General features: G+C 42.9%; 1 protein-coding gene across 1 annotated transcript in view; it reads right to left on the bottom strand.

The window, feature by feature from the left end:
• Positions 1-14,237, bottom strand: part of LOC124561711 — a 198,553-nt gene that overhangs the window by 59,359 nt on the left and 124,957 nt on the right. Inside the window, exon 5 of the mRNA XM_047130939.1 lies at positions 6,482-6,701. Within this exon, the coding sequence (XP_046986895.1) occupies positions 6,482-6,701 (220 nt within the window). The remainder of the gene's footprint in view (positions 1-6,481; positions 6,702-14,237) is intronic.

Below are 14,237 nucleotides of genomic sequence, written 5' to 3'. Positions count from 1 at the left end.
TGTACGGCAGGTGCAGCTCATGCGCTGCTGTGGGTGCGGGCGCCCCTGAGTGCCCACACCGCTTGCTCGCCGGCGCTGTCATTCGGCAGTTCCCCCACCACCTCTCTATTAAGATAACCCGTTTGTTACCGATTCGTATTCGACAAGACTGGACTGTCTACTTCGTGTAGATAGTGGCGAAATGTCTTTGGCGTTGCGTTCATGGTGGGACAAAATTAGTCAGAGGAAAATGGATGAGGAGGAGTTAAGGTGCTCAAAAAGAAAATCGGTCAGACCCCTACGTTTCAATCCACAATGGGAAGAAGATTAGTTTTTTTATTGAAATTAAACCTGGCCCTCACTGTCTGTTCAAAAATGGCTCTGAGCACTATGGGACTTAACTTCTGAGGTCATTAGTCCTCTAGAACTTAGAACTACTTAAACCTAACCAACCTAAGGACATCACAAACATCCATGCTGGAGACAGGATTCGAACCTGCGACCGTAGCGGTCGCGGGGTTCCAGACTGTAGCGCCTAGAAACGCTTGGCCACCCAGGCGGCCACACTGTCTGTTCTGCAACGCTATTTTGACGGTGTGGAAGAAGTACAGAGTGAAGCGACATTTTCAAATCCTTCGTGAGAAATTCGTGATCACTTTGTTACAGATTTTATTCTGGAGCTGAAACAGGAAAGAGGGCAAGATGAAAGTTCATATCCATATATATTTCTTGAAAATGATACTACTTTTTATGAAAAATTCTGTGATTTTTGCAGGAGACTTTATTTATTCCTTGCAATGTACTTACAGGAAGATAAGCACGCCAACGACAACTATGTTGTACTGAGAGTGACGTGTCATACGGCTCTAAAATGGCTGAAACAGTGCGTCCCTTCAGCGATCGAGAATTTGTCAAGGAGTGTCTTGTGGCTGCCGCAAAAGTTTTCGTCAAGGATTCTTCAGGGTTAGAAAACAATTCCTCTTTCATGGAGAATATATTGCAGACGCATCAAAGCTGTGGCGAAAGATAAGACTGTACACTTGGTTTTCCCCCCTTTTGTTTGACTGTATTTGCAGTAAGAATGAAGTCAGATGTAGGAGATATAAATATAAAAAAACTTGCGTACTTCGCTTACTTTCATCCTATTATGTCATATGTGATCATATTCTGGGGCAAGTCATCAAACCGAGCAAAAGTTTATAGGGTGCAAAAGTGTGTGATAAGAAGAATTTGTGGTGTAAATTCAAGAACCTCATTTAGCAAACTGTTCAAGGAACTTTGTATTCTAACCACTGCTTCTCAGTATATTTATTCCTTAATGAAAATCGTTGCAAGTAATACATATCTATTTCCAACCAATAGCTCAATACATGGTATCAATACTAGGAATAGGAGCAATCTTGATAAAGACCTAAAATCACTTACCCTGGTCCAAAAAGGGATCTAATATTTCGGAACATGCATTTTCAATAAATTGCCAGCAATCACTAAAAACTTGGTTTCAGATAAAGCACAGTTTAAACAAAGTTTGAAGACCTTTGTGATAGGAAACTCCTTCTACTCCAAAGATTAATATCTTAACACAGAATGTTAAGCTGGCTTAAATAAAACAACACTTGGTCGCAACAGTCAAGATTATGTATTTTGCGTATGATAAATTTATTAATAGTGCATAACAATGTTTCATTCTGACAGCGTGCTAATTCTGCAAATGTTAGCTGTTAAAGTTCACAGCACTGTATTCACCTATTTCGACAATCTCCTGATCAGCGTAATAAGTATTATATTAAAATGTTTTATTTTTTATGTTATACTTTCTGACAAGTTCCACAGCCACGAGAATCATCTTATTTTTTGGGTCTATGGAACTAAAACTGAATCTAATCTAATCTAAACTACTGGATTTAGTGGATGTGTTTCAGATTGCACTATTTGTGAGAGGCGTTGACGCTGAGTTCAGCTGCTGGAGGAACTCCCTAATTTTGCGCCAGTGCACGATACATCTATGGACGACGACACAATTTCTTGGTAATGAAACGTTATTCACAAATGTGACCTTTGTGAGGAAAAACTCTCGTTGACTGCACTAGATTACCTCCTGCAACGATTGGTCAATTGTCTGCTTTGATAAGGATCAGGATGAAAATAGAATTTAAACAGTTCTCAGTAAGATTACATGCGTAAAGATAACAGACGTTTAATAAAGAAAAGTATGTGTTCTTTGCTTATTACCTTATGTCTGAGTCGTACTCGTGATCAGGAAATTTGGTATTTTATTCTCTTTTTACTGCTCTCTGTACCGCCAAGCACTCTCGCCCCTCACCTGTTTCTACTGAACCTTATAATTGTTGTCAAACTATGCAATGTATTAATTTGCAGCGCTACAACACTACGCAGTGAAAAATTTACTCTTTATTTGCTTCTTTGTCGCTGTGTTGGGCCTCTATCGAACTACAACCGATCAACCACTTTTATGTCGTCTGCTGATGTTTTTCAAAAGTGTGAAACAGCCATTAGTTTTTCGAAAGGATTTGGAAGTGTCAAGAGAAAAAGCGTGAGCGAGCATAAGTTAGAAAACAGATTAACGTACGCTCAGATGAAAGTTGAACATGAAGTGCGAACTGGTTTCAGAGGGACATAAATCAAATAAAATTTCACTCACATATAAGCATAGGAAAACAGCACGGCTGTTTTGCAACCAAACAGTTGACATGCAAAGTCTTATGTGACGTGATCGCTCATAAAATCACGCACAATAGCTTAAGTTTATTTGCTTTTCTTCACAACACACTTGTTACAAGCTAACTATTCTTACTTTTTCATTCGATGGCATTTTTGTGTAACACGAGATTGGTCTTTAAGGCTGCTTTCGTTGACAACAACACATGGAACTCCTACAGATACTATGAATGTGTTATTTCTGTCGTTAGTACTCGTTGTATTGTTGTACTGCAATAATCACGAGATTGCGATGAATACGAACGTGGCCGCAGGTGGCCTCGCGGGCAACTCAAGCGCCCTGCTGTGCTGTCCGCATTGCTAACCGCTCAAGTTAGTAAAATGTTCCTTACATTACCCCAAGAACGGTTCCGGCATTGAAATTGAAGCCATTTTCTAGTAGATTCTGAAAAATATAGAAAAAGGAAAAATGTAGCTTATACTGTGCTGTTATGAAGCAGAGTCAAATAATTACGATAGTAGAAAACATCTTAGGGAATAAACGGTATGTCATATTTTGATGCACTGAAATATTGGCAACCTTTAACATTAAAAGGAATAATATTTTAACATGTTCGAAATATTAAACTGTATTCTTTACCAATGAAAATTCGCCCCGTTACTGGTAGCTTCGTGTAAAGGCAATTTCTTAGTTGCAGTTCCGATGTTAGTAAACAAGGTCTTTTTTTTTAAGCTGTACACATTGCGTCCACACTGCAGTCCATTGTTTTCTAACTTATGCCCGCTCACGGTTTTTCTCTTGACCTGCACGCACCGTCCTGTATTAACGTCTCATTAAATATAAACAACTACTCTTAGCTTTTAGCTGGTAAAACATTCAATTCCAAACGCCGAACCATCAAAATAACATTTATTTTAATGCCAAAGCATGCTATTACTTTTATTTTGTCAAAACATGCAGTTTATATAATAATGAAACGCCTATCTTTTTTCCAGCATTACTGTGCTCATCACTTTATTATCCATCCGACTTCTACTTTCATAATTATTTGCCTTCGTTTCACCACAACACAGTATACACTCTATATTCATCTTTTTCTGTATTTATGTAGATGTGTAAACTTAGAGGTTTCTGCCGGCCGGTGTGGCCGAGCGGTTCTAGGCGCTTCAGTCCGGAACCGCGTGACCGCTACGGTCGCAGGTTCGAATCCTGCCTCGGGCATGGATGTGTGTGATGTCCTTAGGTTAGCTAGGTTTAAATAGTTCTAAGTTCTAGGGGACTGATGACCTCAGATGTTAAGTCCCATAGTGCTCAGAGCCATTTGAACCATTTAGAGGTTTCTCACATCGAAACCCATACATTCCTGTTATGTAAAGTATTTAAATTTTCATTATATTATTTTGCACAATGCAGACAACCTTGTAGGTAAGCCGACCACAGCAATGGATGACCATCTTGGGTACTTATAAGCCGCTTCAGCTCGGTTTAGTGGTTAATTTTTAGATCGCTACCACTTTCGTGACACTAAAAGCCACATCTTCAGGTAAACATCTGTATAAACAATAAAAGTAGAAGCAATAATAACCCTGAGACATCCACTGATATGTTAATTTTCTAAAATTAATTTTTAAGTTTTTAAAACTAAAAATAAACTATTAATAACTTTTACATTAGAATATTAAAGTATTTGCACTCACTTAGCTAAAGCATCAGATCTAAAAAGCTCGGTACTTTTACTCGTTGTCTGTTGGAACAAAACACCATTACAAGGCGGTACGTCGTGGAATAATACACTCGGATTCAAATCCAATGTGGTGGATGGGTCCTAAAAATATTGTACCATAGGGATCCTTCGGTAGAGTGAAATTAATGATAAGCTATTAACACCTAACTTGCGGCTGTCATGAAAAACCAAGACGTGTTGCAATAAAATAGAGGGATGTTCAATCTGGATCAAACCCGTCACTATAGTATAATTTTCTTAGGACCCATCCACCATGTTGGATTGGAGTCCGTCTGTTTTATCGAATGACATACCACATTTTACCAGTATTTTGTTCTGACGGACAACGAATGTTGCGTACAAATTTCCGAGCTTTTTAGTTCTAATGTTTTAGTTATGTGAGTACAAATACACTATGTGATCAAAATTATCCGAACAGCCCCAAAAACAAACGTTTTTCATATTAGATGCGTTGTGCTGCCACCTACTGCCAGATACTCCATATCAGCGACCTCAGTAGTCATTAGACATTGTGAGAGAGGAGAATGGGGCGCTCCGCGGAACTCACGGACCTCGAACGTGGACAGGTGATTGGGTGTAACTTGTACCATACGTCTGTACGCGAGATTTCCTCACTCTTAAACATCCGTAGGGCCACTGATTCCGTTGTGATAGTGAAGTGGAAGCGTGAAGGGACACGTACAATACGAAAGCGTACAGGCCGACCTCGTCTGTTATTGAAAGAGACCGCCGACATTATGTGTAATAGGCAGACATCTAACCAGACCATCACATAGGAATTCCAAACTGCATCTGGATACACCGCAAGTACTATGACAGTTAGGCGGGAGGTAAGAAAACTTGGATTTCATGGTCGAAGGGCTGCTCATAAGCCACATATCACGCCGGTAAATGGCAAACGACGCCTTGCTTGGTGTAAGGAGCGTAAACATTGGACGATTGAATAGTGCAAAAACGTTGTGTGGAGGTCCGATGGAAGGGTATGGGTATGGCGAATGCCCGGTGAACGTCATCTGCCAGCATGTGTAGTGCCAACAGTAAAATTCGGAGGCGGTGGTGTTATCATGTGGTCGTGTTTTTCATGGAGGGGGCTTGCACCCCTTGTTGTCTTGCGTGGCACTATCACAGCACAAACCTACATTTGTGTTTTAAACATCTTCTTGCTTCCCACTGTTGAAGAGCAATTCGGGGATGGCGATTTCATATTTCAACACGATCGAGCACCTGTTCACAATGCATGAGCTGTGGCGGAGTGGTTACACGAAAATAACATGCATGTAATGAACTGGCCTGCACAGAGTCCTGACCTGAATACTGTAGAACACCTGTGGGATGTTTTGGAATGCCGAGTTCGTACCAGGTCTCACCGATCGACATCGATACCTCTCTTCAGTGCAGCACTCCGTGAAGAATGGGCTGCCATTCCCCAAGAAACCTTCCAACACCTGATTGAACGTAGCCCAGCATTACCTATGGAGGGCGCCACGAACTTGTAACTCATTTGCAGTCAGGTGTCCGGATACCTTTGATCACATAGTATATTTTAATATCCTCATTTGAAAGGTTTAATTGTTTATTTATTTTTTTAAGTATTTAAAAATTATCTTAGAAAATTAACAGATTAGTGGATGTCTCAAGCTTGTTATTCCTTCTTGATTTATTGTTATTCATATGTTAGCTTGAAGATGTGGCCTTTAGTGCCATTAAACCCGTAGTGATCGAAAAACAAAGAACTAAATGCAGCTGAAGGGGTTTACTAATGCCCTAGATTATGCACGATGCTTGCTTACACGTACGTTGTCAGTTTCCGATTCTATTAGAAAATGGCATCCATACTGCAGCTGACAGCAGTCGTGGAGTGAAATAAAGTGCTTTTTAGTAGCTAGAATTGTTATTCGTCAATTCAGTTTGCAGTTGAGAAGCAGCAGCAACCTTCTCTAAACAAAGAGAAACTGATAATTATATACTGTGTTGCTTTCAGTGGAGGTGTTTGCAGGTACAAAACTCCATCGTCAGGTGTGAGGTGCCTGCATTCAAAACGCCTGCAGCGTTACTTCGTGGCAGCTCGTGCGCGGTACCTGCACGTCCAGTTCGAAGCCGGGCAGGTAGCTGAGCGGCACGGGGTGGAAGGGGTTGTCGTAGGGCGAGGTGTGGAACTCGAGCAGCATGTTGGGCCCGCTGCTGACGATGTCGGGCACCGCGTCGCCGCCGCACAGGCGCACCAGCACCGGGTCCGTCGTCGACGAGCCGTCGTAGACCGTCAGGTAGTCCTGCACCACGTTGCACTGGTCCCACACCCTGCAACACACAGCCGTCTGTGAAACACTGGGCTCCAAGTGGCACTACACAGCATCCATCCCTACATTCATCAGTCACGCTATTATTCATAGGAACTACTATGCCATAGACTTGGAATATCATCAGTATTCAGAATGAGATTTTCACTCTGCAGCGGAGTGCGCGCTGATATGAAACTTCCTGGCAGATTAAAACTGTGTGCCGGACAGAAACTCGAACTCGGGACCTTTGCCTTTCGCGGGCAAGTTCTCTACCAACTGAGCTACCCAAGCACGACTCACGCCCCGTCCTCACAGCTTTACTTCCGCCAGTACCACGTCTCCTACCTTCCAAACACATTCTCAGCTCGAATGTAAAAAGTTTTCTTGAGACCGAGAATCTTATGTACATGAATCGGCATGATTTAAGAAAGCTTCGCTCGTACGAAGCTCAGCTTCTCGTTTTCGCAAGTGATATACTGGGAAATATGGAGGAAGAACAGCAGGCAGATTTCATGTTTCCAAATTTCCGGAAAGCGTTTGACACTGTGCCTCATTGCAGGCTGTTAAAGAAGGTACGATCATATGGAATAGTTCACAGATACGTCACTGGCTCGAAGACTTCTGTCTTCTGTTCTTGAGTACTGCTCAAGTGTTTAGGATCCATAGAAGGTCAGATTTAAGGAAGACTTCGAAGTAGTTCAGTGCCGGGCTGCTTGGTTTGTTTTTCGTAGTTTCGAACAACACGCAAGTGTTATGGGCATGCTTCAGGAACTGAAATAGAAAGCTCTGGAAGAAATGTGATATTATTCTCGAGGAACACTATTGAAAAAATTTAGAGAACCGGGATTTGAAGCTGACTGCCCGACGATTCTACTACCTACAACGTACACGGAGATTAAGGACCACAAAGATACGATGCGATAAATTAGGGCTCATGTGGAGGCATATAGACAGTCGTTTTTCCCTCGCTGTGTTTTCGAGTGGAACAGGAAAGAAAATGACTAGTAGTGGTAAGGGTACTCTTTGCCGCGAGTAGTGCGGTAGACTGCGGATTATATACGTAGACGAAGATGTAGTTGTAGATACCTCATGGACATAAAACGTTCAAATAGTAAATATTCGGGTATGTCGATATTTCAGTTCTAGCCTGCCGTTGTGGCCGAGCGGTTCTAGGCGCTTCAGTCTGGAACCGCGCGACAGCTACGGTCGCAGGTTCGAATCCTGCCTCGGGCATGGATGTGAGTGATGTCCTTAGGTTATTTGAACCATTTCAGTTCTTCAGCCCTGCGCTACAATAATTTATTTGAAGCTGTCAGCTAATAGGAGTAGAACTCAGTATTTTCTTATTTTCTACTTTTACAGTTTCTTCCTTTGCTATATTCCATAGGAATAATGTCATCGCAGAGCATTCATTTTATTAGTTCACCGGTTTTCGAGGCAGAGATCAGAAATAATATTTGTGAGGTATTGTATGATGGGACTGTCGGATGGGAAGAGGGAAATGGGGGTGAGGAGACGGCGAGAAAACATTATAATCCTGTTGTTTGCAAGTCACAAAGACTAATTAAAATTTTGACTTAATGTTTCCTCAGGATGATTAAAGATGCCAGCAACGACGTCAGTGTTTGGGTTCACAGTAGTCGTAAGAATTCTTATTGAAGAAATATCCCGTCAAATGAGCTGGATTATATGAAGAAAGATTCGATATCTCCAGCGCCTCCTCAAACGGCTTAATTAAAACTTCGAAATTATTTTGCATTGTCGTTGACAATCAGTTATCTGCTATGGAGACAGCCGAAAGCCCGAGGCGGTTTTATAATGCGTCCCACCTCCAGCCCTTTTTACTTTTTTATTATTCAAAGTGAACTACAGTATAGGAAAATAGTTATACTAAGGAAGGAAGAAAGATTAGAGTTTGATGTCCGGTCGACAGCGCAGGCGTTAGAGACAGAGCAGAGGTTCGGAGTAGGAAAGGACGGGGACGGAAATCAGCCGTGCCCTGTTCAAACGAACCATCCCCGCATTTGCCTGAGTTGATTTAGGGAAATCGCGGAAAACCTAAGTCCGGATGGCTGGACGGGGATTTGAACCTCCATCCTCTCGAATTCCCATGTAATGTGCTAACCACTACGCCAACTAGGAAGATTGCGACGTTGAAACCTGCTGTATAAGAAGATGAGATAGATAGGCACACGGCGATTCACATCATGCTTGGTGAAACGTTAACGCCCAGAGGTTAAAGTACAACTTCCACTTTTCAAAGACATCTTCTCCACAGACAATAAGGTAAAAACATCAACCGCATAGATTGGGCAACAGTGCCATCGGACTGACTCACTCTTGGTATGTCTGTGGATGGATTGCAGAGAGCAACTGCAGCTCATCAACTGCCATCAAAGATGTTTCCAGATGTTACAGAGTTTACTCAGTGATGAGATTTTTTTGCCAAGAGAACTCCTGAAGTATCGCACCGACAGCATACCACGACTCTGCATTAATGAGTGGCAGCCATGGATAACCAAATAATGGTAACCCTGTTAAATGTTTTGTTTCTCATGTTAATTGGCTCTGAGCACTATGGGACTCAACTTCTGAGGTCATTAGTCCCCTAGAACTTAGAACTAGTTAAACCTAACTAACCTAAGGACATCACAAACATCCATGCCCGAGGCAGGATTCGAACCTGCGACCGTAGCGGTCTTGCGGTTCCAGACTGCAGCGCCTTTAACCGCACGGCCACTTCGGCCGGCTCTCATGTTAATTGATGCTTCCGTCAATTCTTGGTTATGCAGTTTCATATTTGACGGTATTTCTCCGATATCGTTCTCGAGAATCCAGCAATTATTGGCTTGCGAGTACAAGGAATTCCTGCAAACAAAATTTTGGTTGCACGTGTCTGAAGCGAAAAAAAGGTACGGTACGAAGTTTGTTTGGACAAATGCTTGATTATCATACAATGAATGAGTTTTCCAACGTAATACTTTGGGAAGTGGCCAAAAAAGGAATGAATGGCGAAGCAGACCTGGAGAAATGAAAGACCAGAACGACTGAATGTTCGTCAATTTTTTTTACGCCATATCCATCTAACGATACCCATTTTTGATGATAGGACTCCATCTGTTTCAGCCATTCTCCGAAGTAGCAGATATTTTGTATGCGATGAAAATTGGATGAAGTAACGGGCCAGTCGAGTGTTTGTAAAGCCAGAAACCTATGCCTGCAGATCTGTGAACACGGCTGTTATCACCTTGAAAGGTGGGAGCCTCCACAGCATAGTCATCTTCAGTGGCGTCACGTGCAAAATTTAGCCAGTGCGCTGCAACATTACAAAAATAAACAGATCAAGTATGTTCTTTATATGTTTATGATTACCACTCTGTTTTTTTCAAATGTTCAAACGAGTGTGAAGTCTTATGGGACTTAACTGCTAAGGTCATCAGTCCCTATGCTTACACACTTCTTAACCTAAATTATCCTAAGGAAAAACACACACACACCCATGCCCGAGAGAGGAGTCGAACATCTACAGGACCAACCACACAGTCCATGACTGCAACGCCTAGACCGCTCGGCTAATCCCGCGCGGCTCTGTTTTTCTATTAATGCATTAATCTGTCCTAGAATTTTCACTCTCCCTATATACCATGTAGGCAACGGCCTTGTCGCAGTGGATACACCGGTTCCCGTGAGATCACCGAAGTTAGGCGCTGTCGGGCGTGGCCGGCACTTGGTTGGGTGACCGTCCAGGCCGCCATGCGCTGTCGCCGTTTTTCGGGGTGCACTCAGCCTCGTGGTGCCAATTGAGGAGCTACTCGACCGAATAATAGCGGCTTAGTTCAATAATACCATCATAACGGCCGGGAGAGCGCATCCTCCACTGAGAATGACACAGCGGTCGGATGGTCCCGGTAGGCCACTCGTGGCCTGAAGACGGAGTGTAATCCATGTACTTCTGTTCTTGAATAGCAAACATCAGAGCACACATGTGCATTGTGAACACCACACCCATAGATCCAACTCTTCTAATGTACTTTCATTCTAAATTTCCTCGTACAATTGCTTTTGTTTTACCGCTTTCTATAATCTTTTGATTTACGACTTACCAGGGTACTAACTGCAACTGAATATAATTTAAGTGTATAAACTGAACTCGAGGAATTTCTAAGAATGGAAGCCTAAAACTAAGAAAATGAGCAAAGAAGATTGGTATCAGCCAGAACCAAAACGCGGCCGACGAACTACCAGTCAGTACGATTGATTACTGTGTCACAGCACCAATAAGTCGAATAGCGCTCAAAAGTCTCTCATACTCCACTCGTAAATATTTAGACAGTATTTTACATTCTCCTGCCGCCCATTCAGACGAAATATTGTGGGAACTTGAAAGGGGCAGGTACCTGCTTTTACACACGTAGTCTGAGGGCAAACGGTGAGCCATGTACTACGCCCTGCCAATGTTGCATTTAAATTTGGAGTAGGGCTAAGTAACTCTTTAACTCTCACTTTCTCCTCCGAAGATCTACTGGAAAAGTCTCTCTTTAGCAGGTCTACAGAGTTCTCCATGTTGCTTCCACATTAATTTACATACCCTTTCAAAGGAAAACACTGACATGGTGTTGTGAGCAGTGCAGTACTCTTAGTACGAGCTTGGATGACGTCACACCAGATCGTGGCAGTCGAAAACCAAGAGACGCGTCTCTTCCCCGAGTTGATAGTAGTTGACTGACGATTATTACAGTACTTGACACTGGTTTTTAGTTATCGGGAAGAGAGCACTGGAAAACGTGTATTTGTCCATTTTATTTGCATGCCAGAATGCATTCGAAAAGAAATGGAGTAATTTTAGTACGGTATTTACAGTGTGCTGTGGTACATAAGCACATGATTACCGGCCGCCACGGCTCATCACCCAGTTGTGGAATGCCGTTTGATATCATAGTAGAAGCCCTTTGGTTGTCATCCGTGACAGCCTTACAGCACAGCAGTACACGGGCGATATCTATGCCCCATTATGTTGCCCTTCATGGCAAGCCATCCTGCGATGACATTTCAGCAAGATGAAGCCAGCCTGCACGGGGCGAGAGTTTCTACTGGTTGTACTTCTGCTTGGCAATCCCACCTTGGCACGCAAGGTCGCCAGATCACATCCAGTTGAGACCGTTGATAGTATTATGGATAGCGCCCTTCAGCCTGCTAGGGTTTTGACGATATAACGCGCCAATTGGACAGAATATGGTACGATATGCAGCAGGAGAATATCACACAACTGCTTGCATATGCGCAAGAGGTGAACCAATGTATTATTGTTCTGCTCAATTTTTGAATTCTTTCTGTTTAGTAAATCATCCAGTTTTCCAGAAATTTTTATCTTTTGTTTGTCACCTCTTCTAATTTCCGTCCCATTGGGATAAATCGTTCGTGTAGAGCCTTTGTTTTGTCGCACAGTGTGCTTCATCATTGAGAATCTTGAAATAACCGTCGTGACTCACGATAATGGCAGCGTGAATGAGTAATGTAAAAAATCATTTCAGAGCCATCTCTGGACTCTGTGCCATGCTGGGCCGTTGGTGCCCTTGTAAGGTGGCAGAATAAATAAAGGTCAATTTCGCACATAAGAGTTTTGTACATCGTAACAGGAAGGTGAATACCACGCCTAACTTACTTCGGCAGTAATGAGCAGATTTGCCTATAAGTATTTAATGCAAAAGGGATGACACTCAATCAACGGTATTAACACACCATTCCTATATATTTTGCATGTCAATGAGCAAAAGGTGAAACAAGCAGCCAGAGGAAACGTTTTGTGTGGAAGCAGGCGTGGGCAGAAGCAGAGGCCACGCCATGGGAGGCACCACCAAAACGGGTCGTCACGCGGAGGGAGTCAGCGACTGGACAGGTGACGCATACTGGAAAGCAAGTAACGGGTCACCAGAAGTAGGACAGAAAGAAGCTTTAGAAAACTGCGTTTCCGAATTCCAAGTGGATATGAACAAAACCAGTGACGCAGTTGATCACGTGAACAGTTAGTGGTACACATCTGGAGTGGGCACAAAGCATCCGATTGGCGGAAACGAACTAGGAAGGAGTAAAGTGCCCAGATTTCGACTAAGTTCAATGGTAGAGCCCTTGTGATTGGCAGAGAGAGTTTCCACAAAAATAAGAGGAACGTCCCTATTGGTCGTAAAAAGCCATGATGTGGAGAACGAAAGAACCCAGGTGAGGACAAGAGCGAAATTTCGAGGACTCTTGTCTGAACTGGCGTCAGGTGCAGAACGGGGTGCATAATGCCCTGTACGATGCAGAGGGGACATTTGCGTGAACACTGCGTTCACTGTGGCTGACATTCATCTAGATATTAACTGTAGCGTCGTTGAGCTCCAACTGTGGCGAAACGAACCGGCCAGTTAGTTAATTGTTTTTGCGAGGACTGAGAGGGCATTTCAATATGCACACTGCTCCAACCATCCACGTGTATATCGCCATCTTCCAAGACTGGGGAGGACTACATGTTTTTTCGTATAATGAGAAACATAGGGAGAGTTCCTGCTGGAAAAATCAGCAAAGGCTTAATTAGCTTTAATAGGAATTTCAGAGGATGAGAGCAGCCATGCAGAGACAGCTCATTGCAGCTAAGGTAAATACCGTGAGCAGAGGTGTAAACTTGTTGGCTGACCAGCTTGCGTCCACTGTAAACTCGAGTGACCTTGGGTAATCTCTTGCTCAACTTGTCACAAAGCTAACCATCCTCCGGAGACTTGATTGTCATCCTAAATAGCACCGAACTTTGAACTTTAATCGGATGGTTTATCGTAGTACTAGTCAACATCATGACATAGTTGTAAAACTAATTTTGTAAAGCAACTTCTAGTTAAAATTTACCATCGTTGTGTTTAGGATTATTTCACTTTCTGAGGACGAGATGCATTCGTTTGACAACTGTCGTAACACTGTCTCATTGGAAACTGTCTAAACGCTTGTATTTCTGTGATAAGATTGCAAAGTTAAACGATAAATATTTACAGCTTACGCAGTTGTTGTTCTGTCCTCAAAACTTTACACCCTCGACACCTTCAATCATTTAAAAGTAGGCGACTCTTCATAGCACAATACATGGCTCTAGTCAGTGTTGTTTGGTGTGCAGCGAAGTATCAGATTACGAACATCCATTGCATACAATTCCCCTTCGCAGTGTTCTCGCGGAAACTAGTTAAAGTTGACCTGCATTGACTGACAACAGCCATTCTTGTCGGGTTTGATACCGACTGTCATTTACAAGGCGCGACAGTCGTCTCTGGGCACTCTTCGTTAAGATGTTTGTGTTCACTAGCTGTTACCTGCAGCTGCGGCCGCATATCATTAAGATGAAATGAAGTGTGCATACGGCGTTATTGGCTGGAAGACCCCGTTCTGGATCTTCGCCTGCTTGATGCAAGTATTTTTATTTGACGCCTGTTCGGTGCATTGCATGTTGATGGCGATAAGGACAAAACACTCACTCACACACACACACACACACACACACACACACACACACACACACACACACACACACACT

The sequence above is a fragment of the Schistocerca americana genome, chromosome 1 (genome assembly GCF_021461395.2).
Source record: "Schistocerca americana isolate TAMUIC-IGC-003095 chromosome 1, iqSchAmer2.1, whole genome shotgun sequence".
Taxonomy (NCBI): domain Eukaryota; kingdom Metazoa; phylum Arthropoda; class Insecta; order Orthoptera; family Acrididae; genus Schistocerca; species Schistocerca americana.
Note: the sequence above shows the minus strand (reverse complement) of the source record. Positions and strands in the feature narration are given on the sequence as shown.